Raw genomic sequence first — 20,627 nt, forward strand, 5'->3', positions numbered from 1 at the left:
AACGTCAGCTTCTTTGGCATTGGTGGTTGGGGCATAGACTTGAATTACTGTGATGTTTAATGTTTTGCCTTAGAAAAGAACCAAGGTCATTCTGTCATTTTTGAGGTTGTACCCAAGTACTGCATTTTGGACTTCTGTTGATTATGAGGGATACTCCATTTCTTGTAAGGGATTTTTGCCTACAGTAGTAGATATAATGGTCATCTGAATTAAATTCAACCATTCCCATCCCTTTTAGTTCACTGATTCCTGAGATGTTGATATTACTCTTGCCATCTCCTGTTTGACCATGTCCAGTTTACCTTGATTCATGGACCTAACATTCCAGGATCAGATTTTACTTTGATCACCAGACAGATCCACAGCTGAATGTAATTTCTGCTTTGGCCCGGCTGCTTCATCCTTTCTGGAGCTGTGAGTAGTCGCTCTCTGCTCTTCCCCAGTAGCACACTGGACACCTCCTGACCTGGAGGACTCATCTTTCAGTGTCATATCTTTTTGCCTATTTATACAGCTCATGGGGGCTCTCATGGCAAGTATACTGGGTTGGTTTGCCAGTCCCTCTTCCAGTGCCTCGCATTTTATCAGAACTCTCCACTGTCTCGGGTGGAGGCGTGTCCCTATGGAGACATATGACCCATTTGTCTCGGGTGGCCCTGCAGAGCGTGGCTCATAGCTTCACTGAGTTACGCAAGCCCTTTTAATCACAACGAGGCAGTGATCCATGAAGGGGCAATGCAGGAGATGCGAATTCAGTCCCTACATCAGGAAAATCCCCTGGAGAAGGAAATGGCAGCCCACCCCAGTTTTCTTGCCTGGGAAATCCCATGGACAGAGGAGCCTGGCAGGATATAGTCTATGGGGTCGCAAAGAATCGGGACACGACTTAGTGATTAAATAACAAAGTGACTGTTTAAGAAAAAAAATTAGTTTAATGGGTTCTGATTCAGAAAGGGGCATTTAGTTCTTTTGACCCTTCAGAATGTTCTAACTATTTTATGGGGAATAGAGAGTTGAAGAACCTAATAAAAGCTGTGATAATTAGTCAGCACCAGTACCAAATAAGAATAGGTGATTTTTTTTTACTTAAAAAATCTTGTGCTTTCCATAGACACATTAATTTATACTCAAGAACAATTTGCGTTTATGCTATCATAATAAACCAAATTAATCTGCCTCACAAAATTGTCCAGGCAACTTTAATGCTTTCACTACTCCTCTCTGCGTTGTATTGGAAGTCCTAACCAGCAAGAAAAAGTATGCACATAGACTGAGAAAGAAATAGAACTGTCTACTTATGTAAGACATGATTGTTTACATAGATGATGTGACCATGTCTACAGAAAAACTCCTACAGCTAGTGAGTTGAGTTAAGCAAGATTACAGGTTACAAAGACAATATACAAAGTTTGGTTGTATTTTTGTTTACTAGCTATGAACACCTGGAATCCCTTTTTTTTTTTAATGCCATTTATATTAGCAACCCCAGAAGTTGAAATATTTAACTAAATCTGACAGAATATTTGCAGGATCTGTATACTGGAAACTACAAAACACTTAAGAAAAAAATTTTAAGAGACCTAAATAAAAGGAAATAGATACCAGTCCACCAAGATGTTTCTGTAGACATTGACGAGCTGGTTCTAGGTGCAGCGCACGTCTCTAAGAGAAGGGCTAAGTTGGAGACTTCGCGTGAGCGGCATCTAGTGAAGTGAAAGCAGCTCAGTCGAGTCCGACTCTGCGACCCCATGGACTATACAGGAGTCTAGGTGGCTGGTGGAGAACTCTTTGTACTGTTTTGGCAGTTCTTTCATAAGGGTGAAATTACCCCCAAATAAAATGTTTTCAGAATCAAGTGTAATTTATGAGGCCTCTAATAGAAATGGCACTCCCTGACATGTTGTTTCCCAGCCCAAACTCTCTCCTAAAATATCTTTCTGATATTTTATTTGCATATTTCTAAATAAAATGCTTTTCCTGGGTTTTTGTTTTGTTTCCTTTTTTTTCTCATAGACATCATCTATAGCCGTCCTCTATAGGAGATTAAAATGTGACCGTATAGCTTTCACTGTGACGTACACGTCCCCTCCCATCTACCCAGTGTGGTCTGGCTTTTGTTTGCCATGCTATATATGCGTGTAAATACGCACTCATTCACATCTGCGTACACACAGGTGACTATGTGCATGCTGTTTAAGCTGAGTCATATTATATACGATGATGCTATTTTGTTTCTGGTAATTTTTGTTTGTTTTTCTTAAGCTAATCATTGACAGTCATTAAGCTAGTCATTGACAGTCATTTTCATTACTTCGGTTTATTTTTTTCCTATGTGCCTACTACTAACTCACTGCAAAAATTTCTAAAAGCATTTTAGCTTTTTCTCCGTAACTGTCTGCACACCGGATAGTTCTCCAGTCCCATCTGGTTTTCTTGGGGTTCCCACCCCCTGAATCCCTTTGTTCTTCTGCTCCCCTCGAGACTGGTTTTCCCTTGGTCTCCCAAGCAGCTGGTATCCTGGGGCTTCCCATCACTGTCATCCCAGGAATTCCCTTTGGTTTGTTTTGTTCTCTGTTTTCATACTAGAGGCTCTTATCCAATGAGGAGAAAGTCATGTTTAATAATGAGGACTGATTGAAATCCTGTTTGCCTGAGTGTATAAATCTTCTGATAAGGTGGAGGTGTTTGACAGAGGGAAGTCCATGGGTCATTATCTGTGTATCTGTTTTCCCCTGAGCTGACTTGTTTCCCTGACAAATCATGGCTCTGTGCTCGTGTCTTGGGGTGAGGGCTCTGCTGTAGACGTTGTCCCTACTTCTCACCACTGCTCCCAGAAAGTCTGTCTGATTTTAGTCTTATTCCAGAAGAGGGTGGGCAGGACGTAGGAGATTTCTCTTTCTCATTCTGTTCTACACTGCATTTTCACAGGTTAGTAGTAACCACTTTCCCTGCCTTCCTGGTAATCTGTGGAAGGAATTTAATGCTGACTCCCTTTCTAGACATTGAAGCTTGAGCTTTCTTTGCTCTTCCAGGTCAGTTACCACTTAACCCACCTGCTTCGCAACTTCAAAGCATCATCATGTTGCATCTGCCTTTTTCCCCATTCCCCTTAGTTCCATCATTTTTGTTGAGGCTTACGGGATGGTGAAAATAAGCTATACTCACTTTGCTCTGTTTAATTGTAGCAGGCTTCATTTTCTTCCTTGTGTCCGATGCTCTTTTTGACCTGCATTTAAGCTCAGAGCCATTGTCTGGCTCGGGTTCACTGTAGTTACACTCCTCACCCTGTTCAAATGATGAGGCAGATATAAAATGAGAGAAAACTGTTTGGGTTTTGCCTGGTATGGAATTAATTGCATAGTCAGTCCTACATTATGGGAAGCTCTCTGATCGTTAACTATTAATCTAATAATAGAGCAAGAAGTTGGGTCCTATTTAAATTCATCAACAGGGTTCAAGTTTTATGAGTAACCATTTTTAAAATGTTAGAAATGTATTCATTTGCAGCCCTCATTTTAAGGGCTGTGTTCATGGGATTTGGTCCTCTGTATTCATGCAGCCCCATTCTTGCTTTAGATAGCTTCTCGATTATTTTCATTCTTTCATGTTTATTGTGAGAAATATATACCCAGTTAACCTTTTATTTGTTTATTTAGTACTGACTTTTGTTTACTTATTTAATGTTTTTACTTATTTATTTGCTCTGGGCCTCAGTTGCTGCACATATGGTCTTCAGTTTTCCTTGCGGCAAGCAGAATCCTTAGTTGCAGCATGCTAACTCTTAGTTGTGACGTGTGGGATCTAGTTCCCTTACCAAGGATCAAACCCAGGGAGCTTGGAGTCTTAGTAGCCACTGGACAACCAGGGAAGTCCCTAACCTTGTATTTTTAACTAAACTTGCAGCCTTACCTGCCATCTTACAGAGTAGATTTTCCTGCTTTTGAATACGCTACTAAGGTAAAGATAAATCTAGCTAATGAAAACACTAAAGCAAAAAATTTGCACTCTAAAAAAAATGTACAGTCTGATTTGATGATTTCATTACAATCGATGTTTTCTGCTATCTGTACAGTACTCATTCCTTGGACGCCTACATAAATTAAATTTATTAATTCACTCACCAAAATGCTACTGTAGATGCCTGAGGGTTTTATTTTCAAAATATTTAGAAAGGGACACATTCAGAGAACGTAAATTTTCTCCCAGAGGTTGTTTAAGTCGGTTGACGTTTTAATGTGGATTGCGTCTGAGCTCACATTCCAAAGCCGTTTTTAAGGCTGCTTCCCTGGGTTCTCTCGTTGCAGGGCTGCGCTTCTCGCTGTGCTGCTCCTCCGCGTGCTTCCTGTCGGAAGTGAGCCTGAGCTTGAAACTTGCCACGGTTTATTTCCAGGCCTAATCATACGAGTTTGTAGGGAGCTAATGTGTCTCTGAAAACGATAACACACATTGACTGATAAAAAGTAAGGCAAACAGTATGTTACTGCAGTGGGTTATTTTAACCACCCATAAAGAACTGTGTACAAACATGATTTCAGTGTAGAGTTATAATTTTCTAATACCTTCTTTCATTGAATTAAGATATTCTTTTTTTTTTTAATGTTAGTTATGCGGTAAAAATCAGGGGGAAAGAAAAAAGAGAATTCAATGACAAAATGCCCAGGTACACACAGATCTGTTTGAAGATTAGGGTCCCTGAGAACCCAGCTCATTGCTTTGTCTCTAACGGAGGCAGATTTTCTCCGTTTTTTCACCCCTTTCCCATTGTGTCAGTGTGAGCGCCGCAGGCTGTTTGTTGCATCTTTCGTGACGTGTCTTCTGACTCTCCTGCCCAACAGTTGTGCTTGCACCGATGTCCTTGGCACACGGGGCTGGAAACAGGGTGTGCTAGCAAAGCTTCCCTGCCGTGTGGAGCCGCCAACCCTGCTTTCTGACTGCCTCTTCCAAAGCTCCCTCTACTGCAGCCAGAAGAAAGCGCCTGCCTCAGTGCCGTCCCGAGACGTGGCCTTCTCCCCATGCTGAGGTGCCTTCTCCTCTCTCCCCAGTCTCTGCCTTTGCCTCGTGAACGTTTACTCAGGGTCAGCCCCTCTGTGGACCCTGCCGTGGCTCTCCCGGCCTGAGCTAGTTTGCCTCCTCTTGTAAGTGTGCCCAGCACTGCTTTGGAGAAACCAGCCTTTATAGTTTCCCTTCATGCCTCCTGCAAGAGGGTAAATCCTTCTAGGTCTGGGTTTGGATTTCCAGGACCCAGCTTGGTAGGCTGTCAATAAGTTGTTCACAGATGAATGGATCGTGAGCAGAAAGAAATGGCTGTTGAATAAGAAAACACATCTGTTGAAAGTAAGATCTGGGCCAGTGCTGAGAATGGCCACTCAGACCCTATATTCCATTCTTATCTTTATTCCACCGTCATACTCACTTTGTCTCAGAAACAAAATGCTGTGCCATGTTGGGTAAGTACTAGGTTTAATATTAAAAAGGAGATATTTCAGACTGATATTCCACGGATGGTTCCGAAGTTTAGAAACTACCAAAAAGGAAGGTTTAGACTTCATTCCTAGTAAGTCCACGAAGGACCCTTAAACTTTACATCACAGCTCTGGAGAAACAGAATGAATTCACTGACTGCAGGAAAGAAGGAAATTGCAGATTAAAAGATAAGTGTGAGTTACGGGATTCAGTTTGTTTATTTTAGTTGTAGTTCAATTCACACAGATATTCAGGGAGTTTGGTCATAGAGATGAGTGCAGAATCTCAAATGTTGTCGAAGTGAAAACAAAGGCATTGTTGCGATTATTCTAAAATGTTCTGATGATGATGATGAAGCTTGTTTATGGCATGAGACATTTTACTCTTCTGAAGGGTGAGAAGGGTTTCCCAGTGTGTTATGGAAAGCTTCTCCTAAAGATATTAGCAAATGATAGAAATAAAGTCACACCCCAGAAGTTTCGCTTTTTGAAATTAAGTTTGTGATCTATCTTCTCCAAATATATGGAGTGTTTTAATTAATAAGAGTCTGTGTTATTTGCTTAAGATGGTCTTAACACCTGTCTAAACTAAAAACTGGAATTTAGGAAGATGTAGTGTTTCACATGTTTAGAAGTAGAGTGGTGTTCAGTATTTGGCCTCACTAAGATATAATAATAACCCAGGCTTCTAGCCATCCAGAGATGTTTTTCCTTAACCAAGCATTCATTAATATTTGTAACATTTACACAACCTGAAGATTCTGATAGCCCTTCCGTGTTGAAGATGCTTGCTTCAGATCCGTGTAGTGTGTAGTTACTGCTGGGGTTTTTTTGTTTGTTCTGTTTTCGGTTTGCTGTATCTTTAAGGTGGGCTATTGTCTGCCAAAAGCCTGACAGATTTATTAAACGTGCTCTGCTGCTTCTGTCACTTACAGGTGCTGTGGTCTTTGGAAATGGGTCACTGGATTTCCGAGGAACCATTTGAACTGTCTAACTACTTCCCTGCAGCTCCTGTAAGTCACACATTATTTTATGATGATAAGTGCAATTTGGTATTTTCAGGAAATTATTGTTGGCATGGATACATACTCAAGTTTTTAAAATTAAATCAATAGCAATTACGCTTATAACTAAAATGGCACATCTGCGAAAGTTAACACATTTTGTCTATTTGTGAGAATAAATGTGAGACCATCCCTCAAAAAGTCGTGAGAAATATAACCCCCCAAAATTTAATTATGAAAGTCCTTAGGATCGAGAAACACAGAAATGAAAGAAGACAAGATTCTTGAGAAAGTGCTATTATGTCTTGCTTACTACTTCAAGTAATAATGCTGTTACTATTAACAGATAGAACTGATAGGTATAAAAATTGCTGCGTGCTAGCATTATGATGTTGTCTTTCTGTTTTGGTGGTTTTTCTAAAACTTAACTTCAGCTTTACTGACTTTCTGGTATTTTAGATTCTTAGTGGGAAAGTTCCAGGTTCCAGTGTTTTTAAAGATTAATAAGTAGGTAATTTCAGGTTTGTTTGGAAGGCAGATTGTGCAGAAGTTGGCTTTTGTTTTCAAATGTTAACTGGTTTGTAACAGATTATTCTTTCAAAAGATTATACCTGAAAGATAATTGATGATCTGTAATCTGTGACCCATCTCCAGGTTTTTCAGCTTTGAGAATGCCATATGACTGTCACATAGTAAAGAAATTGAACTCTGCCTTCCTGGGGCTTATTTAGTTGTCGTTTCTGTTTCCATTTTTGAGATTGCTGTTTTGATTTGGTCTTGGCTTTATAAATGTTTTCTTAAGAAGAGGAAAAATTCCTCTCAGCAAGATGTGTTGTTTGAAATACCAGGTAAGGAGTTGAAGTGTGAAGTAAAGATGCAAATTCCCCCATTCTCTGCCATGAGAGAGTATATGTCACACTGAGAACCACGGTGATGTTTACCTCTGAAACTCACCTTATCTGCCTCCATGGACAAGTGCTGTAAATTAAGTGGATTGTTGCCAGTTCTTCCTGTAATTCCGTTTCCCCACCTCAGCATCTGTCATATGGTCATTGAGATATTATGAAAACGTATGGTATCTTCTGGAGCAGGGATATTTTCTTATTATCAGTTGTTTTTTAGCTCGGTGCAAAGCCATGTGTACAGTCAACCTCTGTTGAATTTACAGTGCTTTCTTACACGTACTGAGTAGCTGTTCTGAGACGGGAGGTTACTTGCTTGTTAATGTATTTGTTGGGAAGATACAAATGTGTTCAGAGTCTGCTCAGCAACACCTGGGTGTTATGAAACTAAGTTCAGAAAGGGGAGATGTGGTGATGAAATAAATTAGGTAAGAAAAAAATGTAGTGGTAGAATAGTGTGAGGTGAGACAGATACAGGTAAACACTGGCTGCAGACTTGGCTCTAAGTTTCCTAACATCTGACTCAAATGTGAATATATGAGAAATGGCTTCCAAATTATGGTGCATAACACAAATGTCATTAGTATTAATTGTATCCTAGAGCTTTAACAGAGTTAAAACTCTAGGAGTTTTCACAGTCCTGAGCTTAAATCTGTGCTCTCGAAATGTTCTGTAAATATTTGCATATTCTATTATATAAATATCAGATTTTGGTTTTGCACTCCAGAACACTTTTTTTTAAGTTGACTGCTGGTTTAGTAGGATTTAAGTTATTGTTACTGATGCAAATTATGGTTTTCCCCTCACTAACTTGTGGGGTGAATCTAGCTTGAGAAGTAAAGCTTTGTAAGTATTTCAAATGGAAAGGTTTCTCAACCACAAACTACATTGTAGCCTACTTCCCTAAAATACGTCTTGGTAGAAGAGAAACAAGACTTCTGTTCTAGAATAGTAAGTAAAAGATAGGAAAGCCTATTTGTCATGAAATTAAATGTATAATTTTCTTCATTAAAAATCAAGATTTTCCTTGTCATGAAGCACAATCATTTGTTTCAGAGTCAAATTACAATGCTGTAAATATTGTCATAGAAGTTAAATGTGGTCATCTCACCTAATAAGTTATATTTAATTACTAAAAATACCTTCATATTTAACAGCAAGGCAGGAAAAAATAGTACAATCTTCATATATACTAAAAGAACACATGTTTCTATTAATAATTTCAGAGATCCTGAAAGTTTTCACCATGGAAACTTTGAAATATATATATTTGAGCATTAACTTAAAACTAAGCTGTCAATACACACGTAAATATGCTGTTCTCAAAATGAAAATTTAAAGCTCCTAAGAGGAGGCATGAAAATGCATTAGCTATGTTTTTCCTTCTCCAAATATTGAAACTACTAATAACCCCTTCTCACAAAAATCCCTGAATATATAATGTATTTTTATGGCTTGCAGAATTTTTTCTTCCTTTTAATTATGATAGCGATGCTGAATTTAGGACATATAGATATTTACACAGTCTATAAACAGTGCTTGGAAAAATGCAGTTCCAAGGTTATCTCTACTACACAGCATAAGTGTTCTGTTTTCCAGTTATTTACTGATCATCTCGCGCATAACATTCTTGGTTGTGACAACAGAGTCTGTAAATTGTCAGTCTCGTTCGCGAGCTTAAATTTATCTCCCCGAAGGCTTTCTGCCGGGTCACCACACCAGGCTGTGGCTTGTCTGGGGTTGTGCGTCGGTTCACTGAGTGATGCGGGTTCAAGGGATAAGCCTCACGGGGCTTGCACTGGGAGCTCACGGCCCCTTCCGCACCGAGAGCGGGCAGTTCGTCCAAGGCAGATGCGGAGACAGTGCGCAGTCTTTTACTGCTTTGGGAGCAGGTCTCTGGAAACAGGGCAAGACATTGTCCCTCAGGTGTGTGCCAGAGTTTAGAAATCTGCTGGACGGATCATCATGGTCGTGGCCTTGAGTGAGTAGCCCGAGCCCTTCCAGTAGTACCACTTAATACCGTTGAACTTATTTGTGTTCTGCCTCTGTGGGTAGTACATTCCATTCAGGTTGGAGGGACCACAGGCATCAAACCACCAGCCTGTGAAAGGGAAGCACAGAAGGAATTAGCAGCCAGGCAGCCCTGACTGTCTCACCGCTGAGCGGGAGATGCCAGCTGTTCGGAGAGCCGCATCCCAGGCCTGTGACGCGCGCGCCCGGCGCCGCTCCCGAGTGTGGGGAGAGCCGCCTGGCGGGGGGAGCGTGGCTCTCCACCTCTGCGCTGATTGGACCATGGCTCCCTAAGGCACACGTTCTTAGGAACTTGCTTACTCCTCTGTGCTGTGGGGAAGGGCCAGTCACCCGCCAACAAGGCTGGGAGAGCCAGGGCACAGCTGAAAGTGGGGAGGGTCAGAGCCTGCAGAACGGGTGGCTGGGTCTCATGGGGCCAGGCCCACCGTCCATCCTGTCCCAGCCACACGGTGGACGGGACCGACTCGGGCTGCCCTCCCGCTAACAAAGAAAGCCTTTTTGTTGAAAGCGTGGCCCTAGATTTTAAGTACTCAGTGGAACTAGATAAAAAGCAAATCTTCAAGTCCCAGAAACAAAAAGGAAATTTAAGGCTGTAGTGGTGTGTGCCCTAAAGTAAAGTGGGGGTCTCGGGGGGCGTCCACACCTACACGTGAAGGACTAGTCTGGGGTAACACCATTCTCCAGGGCCTTGGGTTTGTGAGGAGAGGAGTGACCTCAATCTACATGCCTTAATCCAGATAAATCTTCATATTGTGTTGGGAGGACATACGCAGTTGATGCCATTTGTATAAAATTTTAAAACACAGAAAAAAATAACAACTATTCTTGATATCTCCAAACCTAATAAAAGAAATAACGTGACCATTACCTCGGGGCAAGTATTGATAGGGCCTGTTTTATTTCTTTAAAAGTATTCTGGGGCGTATATTCTATTCTGATACTCACATGCTGCTCTGTGGTCACCAATTATTCCATCCAGATGCCTAAACTCTTTCCTGGGGGTAACAGCTCCATTACTTGATTCAGATTAATGTTGATTTAATAAGACATCTGCGTGTGAGGCTCATAATCCTTCATAATATTCAGGAATATTACACACTTATGAGTCTGTCCATTCCACAGCCTGCTGCCTGACTCAGCTATTGAATTTACTATACATGCAAGAAGTTAGCTGGCTTCTCTGTGGTCCAAACCACAGCTTGGAATCTGACCTCTACACTCTCTCTCTCGGGCTGCATTTCTTCTCTCCCGTCTGCTTTCCACTTTCACTCTCAGCCCTAAATCTTAATCTGAGTAAATAAATCTGTTGTTTCCTTGGTTATTAATGCACTGATGCTCTCCTGAGTAGCTCCTGACGTTCGGGTGGTCTGAAAACCGCTGTCACCCGATGGACAGCTGGGCTCAGTGTGGGAATGGCAAACAGGAAGGATTCCAAGGGCTCACTCCCCCACCTCCTTCCCCTGGTTGGCTTTAAAAGGGATTATTATGGTCGATGGGGGAGACAGGCAGCTTTTACACAATCCGCATAATAGCATTCTCTGGTTGAAATAATTACTGAAGGGGGCCTGGCTAATAAGGAAGGCTTACGTTACCATCATGTACTTACACATAAAATACATTCTCTAAGGAACCGTAAGACTGAGTTTCTTAATGGAGCCTCCGTCTCTCAGTATCATTGAAAGACTTGAAAATTACTTTATTTCAAATTATTTTCTTAAATAAATCCTTTCGCCTGTAAACAGTTCTTAACTGCAGTGCTAACATATGGTAAGTTTAGATCCTTTTCTTGTTGACGCAGTCCCTCATATTTGTAAGATTTATTGACCCCAGCTCTTTCCTCTGGTTTTCCTGGGTGAGTAATGAATGAATTTTTGGTGATACAATTCGTGGCCTCTACAGATTCAACACTGCCAGTTTCCTGTTTGCCTCTACATTTAGTCTGCACTGTTGGCAGAATTTTCGTTGCTGATTTCAATCTTTCAGTGTTTTTAAGAACTAACTTTGACAGCATTTGCCAGACTTTTGTCTGGTCTCAGTCACAATTAACTGGCTCTGGTTATTCCACTTTAAAAGTTTTAGGAATCGGAAGAATAGGTTTCCTAACAGTTGGTCCCTATCACTAAACTCTGACATGCTTCTGAGAACTCACCTAGCCATTTAAGTGACTGTTATATCGGATTTGTTTTTGAATGTGGTTTCTTTTTTATTTTGAGAGATCTAACATGGAAGGTATCAATAGAAGGCAAGAACAGCCTGAAAATAAAGGCCTTAATTTAAACTGGACTATCATTCATTTTAATTTGATGCACAGAAAAGGAGTTTATTTAGTTATTTTCTTTGCATTATAAGTGTTTGCTATATATTAATGACATCTTTTTAACAAACTGAAAAATTCTTGTTTGAACTATAAGTTATTCATTGGAAACATTCCTATACTAATGAATCCACGTCACTGCTTTGTTGCCATTTCGAATTCTTAACCTTTCTAATACAGCAAGGTGGAATTAAACCATCTTTCTAACATCTGATATTCAGCACAAGCTCAGGAGAGTTTGCTCAGGGTCACATGGCCCCTCTCCCTGCCAGGGCCAGGTCCTGAGGAGACACAGTTGGCCTAGCGACAATTCTAGCTCCATATCACATTCGTGCGTAAAACTCAACAGTCCGAAAAAGTGAAAAACAAACCTCCCTGCATTGAGCAAGTCTGTCTAGTTATGAAATTTGGACACTGTCACCGATCACAGGTTGCAGTCTGAATAGCCAACCTTTCACTCTCTGAAACCCTTCCTTGCCAAGACAAATAGGAAGAGAGAAAAGTCCTCCCACCTCCTGTGAGCATCTGTGAGCATTTGCAAATGCATTTGTCGTTGTCTGCATCCTTCGTGCTAAAATCATTTCCTGGCTGGCTTATGCTGCTTATTTTGCCGGCTGTCCCTGTGAGGCCTTTGAGGTGAATCCTGTGAGCATGCAAAGAAAAACAGAAAAAAAAAAAAAAAAGGCAAAACATAATTGGCTTGGGTGGTTGATTTATCATAGTGGAAAGTTTTTTGCAATGAAGAATTTCATTCTACAGAAGCGTGTGCTATGCTGGTTAGCGCACTAATGCATACCCGGGACAAAATGTTTTTGTGCTGGTATAAACAGGAACCAACTTATCATCAAACCCTTAGGCAAAGAGGAATGTTTTCATGAAAGCTTCACCGAGTATCACTTGCACAAGCATCAGCAGGGACTTCGGGGCCCTATAATTTATTTTCCTGCTGCTTTCAGATAAACAAAAGAGGGGAAAATACGTTGTGAAGAGATCCTCTTTCCATATCATGGAAATAGTAATCAAAGGCCCGAAATGACCAGTGGGGGTGGGGAGGGCAGCAGACCAGGAAGGAGCGTTGCACTTGGTGTAGAAGTCTAGTGAACCATGTAGAAAACAACGCCTGTAGCTGCTCGGCCTCATTTGTGAACAGTATTGTAACAAACCTGCCAGACTGAGAAACAATAAGCGTGCTATTCATTAAACTCTAGATGATGGCCCGGGCTTTTTGTTCAGGCGCCAAATTGTGTCCAACTCTGCAACCCCATGGACTGCAGCACGCCAGGCTTCCCTGTTCCTCACCATCTCCAGAGTTTGCCCAAGTTCATGTCCATCGAGTCGGTGATGTCATCCAACCATCTCATCCTCTGTCATCCCCTCCTCCTGCCTTCAGTCTTTCCCAGCATCAGAGTCTTCCTCAGTGAGTCAGCTTATCACATAAGGTGGCCGAAGTATTGGAGCTTCAGTTTCAGCATCAGTCCTTCCAGTGAATATTCAGGGTTGATTTCCTTTAGGATGGACTGGTTGGATCTCCTTGCAGCCCAAGGGAGTGTCAAGTCTTTTTCAGCACCACAGTTCAAAAGCATCAATTCTTTTGCGCTCTGGCTTTTAGGAGATTGCAAAAATCTGGCTCCCCCCAGCAGCATGCCTGCCCAGGAGGAGGGGAGCAGGGCCAGGGGTGGGTTTGCCCCGCTCCAGGGGAGCCCGGGCCAGGGAGGCAGGGTCCCGGGGGCGCGAGAGCCTGCGCCAAGCCTGTGTTGCCGTGCGGGCCTTGGGGCCAGGGTCGCTGAGTCTCCCGTCCTGGGGACGCTCCTGTTCTCTAAGCCCCGCAGACGCCACTTGCGAACACCAGGTCACATGTGCTGGCAACTATCTTGGAAGGAGTACAGTTTCTTGAAATTCATTTTGGAACAGAAGGTGGAGCCGGAGGGAAAGGTTGGCCGGGGACCTGTCTCTCAGCGCCCACACCGCGCACTCCCGTGCGTGAGTGTCAGTGCCCAGAATAGCCCCACGGTGGGTGTGCGGCACACGCGGTCTCACAGGTAGGATGGCTGAGGTTCAGAGACAGGAACTCGCCCAGAGTGACACGCCGTATGTGGCAGAGAGGGGACTGGTCACAGCTGCCCCTCTGAGGGCTCCACACTGGGGCACCCAGAGTGTGGTTATGAAGGAAGCCGTTGAGGGCGCCTGGGACCTCACCCAGTAGGTTCCATAAAACATTACCCCTGAGTAACTTCTGTGTCAGTAACTCAGATTTTTTAATTGTTTGTAATATTGTAACTCTGGAAACCTCATCACAAAGCAGGGACTGAATTTCTTAATTTCAGGCCCCTCTTGTGTTCCAGTCATGACCCCGGGCTCTAGCACAACCTCTGTACGCTGGTGTAACATGTTCACGTCAGTTCTGCTCCTCTCTGGGCTTTTGAAGCACTTTCCTTTTTTTTTTAAACTTTTGTATTTGGGGTATAGCCGATTAACGATGTTGTGATAGTCTCAGGGGGACAGCAAAGGCGCTTGGCCATCCATGTGCATGCATCCATGCTCCCCTCCCGCCCAGGCTGCCGTATAACAGAAGGACTTAAGTTCCTGTCCCGGCCCGTCTCGTTAATCGCAGGCAGGACTAAGACGAATGGCTCCCTTTAGAGCCTTCTGTTGTGTGGCCCACTGGATAAAGCTAGCTTTTTTCAAAACTTTTTCAAGAATAGCCACATTCTCGAAATTGCTGTAAATTGGTACCCATCACTTTTATACCACAGTGGAATGGTGAGAGAGGTAATGCCGATATTTAGTAATTAAATCTTAGTGTTTGTATGGAACTGCCAGAATGTTGGTGTGTGTGTGCTCACTCACTTCAGTCATGTCCAACTTTTTGTGACCCTAGGGACTGTAGCCTACCAGGATCCTCTGGATTCCCCAGGCAAGAGTACTGGAGCGGGTTGCCATTTCCTTCTCTGGGGGATTTTCCCGACCCAGGGATCGAACCCACGTCCCCCACATCTCCTGCATTGGCAGGCAGTTCTTTACCACAAAAGTGACCGATTCTTAAGGTTTAATATACAAATAGTTCTTAGTTTTAGTAAAAAGAATCATATTCTATTGATGCACTTATACATTCCTATAACATGTATTTTTTTTAGTTTTCTAACATTTGGGGAAAGTTCCTTTAGCAAAAAACAACTGCTACATGCAGTTGGTGTTCTGAAGTATCTATAGTTATTTCAAGTTTTAGTCACACCCCAGTTTTCTTACCACATTGACATGTTTTATCAGGATAATAATTTTTTCAATGTAGTATCTGCCCTATAATGTCAAGTAAATTAAACTGAGCTTTAAACAAATATGGGCTTTTTTATATCATGTATCTAAAAATTGATTGCGTTTCTAAAGGAAATATCTGTTAAGAACCATCACAGTTTAAAATATTTTTATAATGTCAGCATACAAGGGTAATGACCCATTTTGTAAAATCTTCTTGTGTAAATAGTCTAATCCTTAATTTTTGTGTTCTTTCTGTCTTTTTAATTTCTCTGTTGTAGAGTTCTAACTGTTGCCAGTTGGAAAAATATTTAGCTTGGAGGTAAAACAGTGACCAGCCACTCATGTCTAAAACTTCATTGAGTTTTTGGTCTCTTTAGAGTCCCCTGGGACTGCACTGCAGCCCAGACACCTATCTTTTCACTCGTCTGAGCCCCAGTCCACCCTGGGCAGCCCGGCTCTGTGTGTGATGAGAGCCAGTGGCTGACTTCTTAGAAGTCGTGTCAAAGCTTGTCAGAAATCATGCCTTCAGAAATGCTTCTGAATTTTGGCCCACTGTTCAGCAGGACACTGGACGTTGTGCACATCTCAGGTAGCTGTCAGCAGGCCGGCTTTCAGCCCGTTTTTTCTCGAGCTATCCATTGCGGCCTCCCCGAGAAGCCAGCTCAAGGACTTTAAAAATCGCAGGTTCCCCCCCGCCACCCCCAAACTACTGAGGCCTTGGAACTTTCATCGAGCAGAGGCTCTGTACTGGGCGTCGGTGGAGTTCAGCCAGGACTGCAGGCCAGCTGACGTCTGTCTCCTGTGATGCTGCTGTGGACCTTCTCTTGCCTGACAGCAGAGCAGGTGTCTCACGTGTGCCCTGCGGCCACCGGAGCCACGCCTCCCCCCGTTCTTCCCCAGCCGGTGCCTTCTAGACCCCGTCAGGATGTGCTGGCACCTGACCCCTTGTGTTGTATCTTCCCAGACAGGTTCCTGGGTCACCTGCAGGCACCCCGTCCCCCTGAGCCCCACCAGCAACAGGCGTCCTGAGCCCCTGCGTGACAGCGAGACGCCCCGACCCCTGCACTGCCCTGGCCTCGCACAGCAGGGTGCAGGGCCCCTTTGCTCTGCCTCCACTCTCAGGCCACTCTAGCGCCAGAGAGCCAGTTCCCATTCAGAACTGTGCGTGCTTTTCTTGGAACATTTGAGATTAGCTCCGCCAAGCAGGTGGGAGGACGCAAATACTGAGGCCAAGCTGCAAACCAGCCCGTCTTCCTGCAGCCCAGGGGAGAGGACCCAGCTGCCCAACCACCTAGCTAGTCATGCCTCTCTTGAGCGTGGAGCGGAACGCAACAACTGAATGTGGTTGAACTTCACAAAGATAGATTTAACTTTTAAAACCTTCTAGAGGGAAACAGCATACTCATGCATCTGCTAGGCTTCCCTGTGGCTCAGACAGTAAAGACTCTGCCTGCCAAATGCAGGAGACCCGAGTTCAGTTCCTGGATTGGGAAGATCTCCTGGAGAAGGAAATGGCTACTCATTCTGGTATCCTGGCCTAGAGAATTCCATGGATAGAGGAGCCTGGTGGGCTACAGCCCGTGGGGTCAGTTGGACACAACTGAGCAACTCACACACACATACATCTGCTGTGTTATTGGCATGATATCTTATAATAAGGACACAACATGCATTTATTCTGCAAATAATTACCTGCCAGGCAGGGTTCATCTGTGCTCTGAGGGTACAGAGCAGACACAACAGGCATGATTCTGTCTCATAAAGCTCCCCTTGTATCGTTAGACTGCTAAAACTAGAGACACTTGGCTGAGGGCAGCAAAGAACTGAGAGACAAGCTGCTTTTCCCCATTAAGGTAGCCTGTGAGTCATTCAGATTCTGGTTAATACAGTGGGCTTCTGACTTCAGCAGGTCTTTTAACTCGCTTCAGTGGCGTGTAGTTTCCTCACCTGTAGTTGAGCTCTTCACTCGAGAGATGGAAGTGGTCATACAGCGAGTACGCCTCGTTCCCTTCCCAGTCTCTCAGGTGTATTTTCAGCACGTAGCGTTTCTGACCAGTCACTTGTGAAACAAACTCATTTCCCAGCCAGTGTTCACCCGAAGGGTTCCCGAATCCCTGAAATTCAAGTTGAAAAGGTCGCTTACTTCACCTATTTTTCTTTTCCCCCTTCACATATTTGAAATCAGTAGTCCATCAACTTAACATAGAACAAGCATCAAACATTCAGCAGAAATTCCTTCCTGTGCTGTGAAACGTTGGGGCCTTCCATATAAGGTTTTTAAAAAATCATTGTTAAGAAGCTAAGCTGTTACCAGAAGGAGATTGGTATTGGAATAATTAGAACAACTTGGAGAACCCCCAGTAGAAACATTGTCATAGGGACCTCCCTGCTGGTCCAGTGTTTGAGGCTTCAGTTTCCAATGCAAGGGGTCTGGGCTCAGTCCCTGGTTGGGGAGTTCAGATCCTGCATGCCTGGTGGCCAAAAGCCAAAACATAAAACAGAATCAGTATTGTAACAAATCCAATAAAGACTTAAAAAAATGGTCCACATCAAAAAAAATCTTAAAAAAGAAGCATCACTATAAACACCTTAGTTTGTAGAGGTGTGAAATGCTGTGAAGTAGTCTACCCCTAGAAATGCTGAGCCCACTAGCTTTCCCATGCCTTTGTTTTGATGTTTCATTTACATTACATCGACTGGACCATTCTTTAACGTGGTGGCAGAAACACCAGTTAGAAAGATCTTTTTGGTTTCAAAACAAAAAAAATGGTCAAAAATCATTGGTTAGTTTTAGATTTGTGGTGGTAGTCCTGCACATTGTCAAAGTTAGTTTCCACAAGGAAAATTGTTTTCAGATGGTTTAAAGAATGTCCATACCACTTTATATTCTTTCCAAGTCCTCTGAAAATCAACACTGCCATCTTCACGTCGCTGAATAACCGTCCACCCACCTCCAGCCGTTTGCATGTCACAGTAAGCCTGCAACGGGAACGCACAGTTACTGCCTGGGAAACGTCCGGACTTACATAACAGAAACGAGATGAACAGAGATACTTAGAATACGGCCAGAGCTGATGGGGTTCTCTGGGGTAAATCTCTGTGGTCTTCCAAGAGGCAAAGGATTTTAAGGAAATTGAAAACCATGAATTTAAAATGATGATGAAAAGTAAACAGTAACATAACACGACGTGTGGATGAAAATAGGACCTTGTCATCATCTGTTCTAGGCTAGAGCCCCACCCCGACAGCTGACCCAGAGATCTCTGTTCCTTAGAGGTTTTCTGGAATGGGACACGTTGGCTGATTGGCTCCAAATCTCTCATCTCCAGCCTGCAGAGATCTATTGCTTTGTGTCCACATCCCTGAAAACCTTTATGGTGGCTGCCAGTCCCAATCACCTCTCCAGAGAGTTGTGTAAAAGGGAGACTCTTGGATCGCAGAGCTTCTAAGACTGCTGTGATGCCGTGGAGCTGTTAGGCTTCCTCTGAGTGTGGGATCAAAGTCAGGTTCCATGGTTCACCCGTCAGAAGGAGGGACTGGAGGCTTTGTGTGTGAACCGAGCGGGGCCTGGCGGTTCCGCCTACAGACCCCGACCTCATGCTTCTCTCTACCTTGCTCACGGCCCCTTTTGTTTCACTTCCCTACTCTTTTGATTTCTGCTTTTAAATGGGCTTGGTGGGTTTAAACTTTGCTTAGGACATGGGATTCCTTCTTGATCTAAGAGCATCCATGCTTAATTTCACCTCAGCTGGAATTTTATTATGAAATTAAAAACCCCTGAAAATAAGATTACACAAATAGTTTTAAATAATGAGATTACAGTAGAACGAAGACGTTTTCCAAAAAGTTAAGATTAATTTCCCTACAGCCTCCAAGGTAGTAAATATGAAAGTTAAGGTTCAAAACCAATGAAAAGTATTCTTTCTTTGTTGTCCTCCATGGTCTTTGGGGATAATTTTGGAGGTGGTTTTGGCAGAGTAAGTTTAAATGTGAACCGTACTGCTTCTTGAGCTGAAATCCTAGGGACTGGGGGCTAACGGTACACCCAGACTGCACCCAGGCCTGTCCCTTCACTGAGTGCACTTGTCTGCCAGCCTGTTCTGAGCCAGCCGAGCGCAGCAGCTGGAGCCCAGCGCCAGATCGCCTGTCCCCCTCTCTCTACCACCTTTCCAGGCTCTCCCCAGCACTGTCACTCAGCCCGGATCGCCTTGCTGGTGTATCGTTATGTTTGGAAACATGTTCCATGAAAGAAAATTTTATTTATCAGGAATGAAATGATTTCCCCACTTAAATTAATCAGCCATATGAAATGGATCTGCTTAAGATAACCCCTTATCGCTCTGAACTGATGTTATTATTAATCATTATCATTGCTCTGCATCACTCCATTCCAAGCACCAGGCTCGGTTCCTTGTATGTATTATCTATGATCTCACGGCAACTTTGCTGTGATACTCTTAATTCTACATTTTCGAAAGGAGAAAATATTTGGTAAAGTCAGGTTAAGCTGATCAGAGTCATTCAGCTAGTAAGTGTTGGCATATAGGATTTGAATAAAGCCTGTTTAATTCCTGATTCTGTGATGTGTTTTCTACTCCCTCGTGCTTGCTTCCCAGACGGGCTTCCCTTGTGGCTCAGACAGTAAAGAGTCTGCCTTCGGTGCAGGAGACCTGGCTTTGATCCCTGGGTCAGGAAGATCTGGAGAAGGAAATGGCTACGGTGACAAAGAGTGGGACCTTTCAGAGTCACGACTGAGTGACTCACACACATGCTTCCAAACACAGAGAAGCTTGGCTCTTTTGTTAATAGGCCAGAAGTCCCTCCACCCAGCTCCACACTGAAGTCAGTTCACGGATAATCCTGCCTCTCACTTGCCTCTGGTCCATGAGATGGTCAGTACCACCGACTTCCATCAGCATGTCTTTTAGAAGATCCTTCTAGTAAATTAGCTGAATAAGCTCCATTGGTCTGAGCAGTCACGTGCACACACGTGGACTCTGCTACCCTAAAAGGTGTGCCGGGGTGAAGGGCCTGCATGCTGTGGTCAGTGAGCCTGTCCTCATTCCTTGACACTTACTTCTTCAGTGTCAAAATCACCCTGATGAGTTACTGACATTTAAATCAGAGAATGATTCCATCTTGTTACAGAAATCACTCAAGACAAAGGTCTGGGGTCTGAGCCACACTATCCTCTAACCCCATTAGGGACAATGATAGGATCATGAGAACATTTTAAAATATTTGTCCAGCTTGAAGGGAAGAAAAAAAAAAAACAGCACTTATAAAAACTGAAGCATTATGGCTAGTTGGCTTTTTCTGCTTCCAGAGGAAGATCGTGCTCCAGTGGAGCTCTCCATGTAGCCAGGAGGTACTGATGAAAATGATGGAGCAGATTGCATCGGGGTCAGAAAAGCAGAAGTCCCCAGATAAGGCCCCAGACCCGAGGGCGGTCAGTGCTTCTGATTAGCACACCACAGCACGGTCCACGGGCCTGGCATCTTGCTCTCAAGTTTGATGTCTTTGAGCAAATAACACTCGATTAAAATGTCACGCCTCAGCTCTTGAGGCCATGGTGAATGAGTGATTAAACAGCAAACGGAAGAACGTTAGGAGTCAGGTATCCTGTGAAATGTAGGGAAGGAAACCACTGTGTCTCTTA

The 20,627-nt window shown here is 43.4% G+C and overlaps 2 protein-coding genes across 12 annotated transcripts in view; one reads left to right on the plus strand and one right to left on the minus strand.

Annotated features, from left to right (window-relative positions):
• Window positions 1-20,627, plus strand: part of MCPH1 (microcephalin 1) — a 227,894-nt gene that overhangs the window by 90,425 nt on the left and 116,842 nt on the right. For 10 of the 11 annotated variants that reach the window (XM_060406927.1, XM_042241390.1, XM_015104543.3 and 7 more), the window contains one exon: window positions 6,398-6,475. In XM_060406927.1, coding sequence (XP_060262910.1) covers window positions 6,398-6,475 — 78 coding nt within the window. Of the gene's footprint in view, window positions 1-4,304; window positions 4,461-6,397; window positions 6,476-20,627 lie in introns of those variants that run through there. The other variant, XR_006058182.1, reaches the window with a different exon arrangement.
• ANGPT2 (angiopoietin 2) overlaps window positions 5,663-20,627 on the minus strand; it is a 58,262-nt gene continuing 43,297 nt past the window's right edge. Inside the window, exons 6-9 of the mRNA XM_004021671.6 lie at window positions 17,846-17,947; window positions 16,916-17,082; window positions 12,226-12,356; window positions 5,663-9,469 (exon numbers count right to left, since the gene is read on the minus strand). Of these exons, the coding sequence (XP_004021720.1) occupies window positions 9,309-9,469; window positions 12,226-12,356; window positions 16,916-17,082; window positions 17,846-17,947 (561 nt within the window). The 3' untranslated portion in view covers window positions 5,663-9,308. The remainder of the gene's footprint in view (window positions 9,470-12,225; window positions 12,357-16,915; window positions 17,083-17,845; window positions 17,948-20,627) is intronic.

The sequence above is a fragment of the Ovis aries genome, chromosome 26 (assembly GCF_016772045.2).
Source record: "Ovis aries strain OAR_USU_Benz2616 breed Rambouillet chromosome 26, ARS-UI_Ramb_v3.0, whole genome shotgun sequence".
Lineage (NCBI taxonomy): Eukaryota > Metazoa > Chordata > Mammalia > Artiodactyla > Bovidae > Ovis > Ovis aries.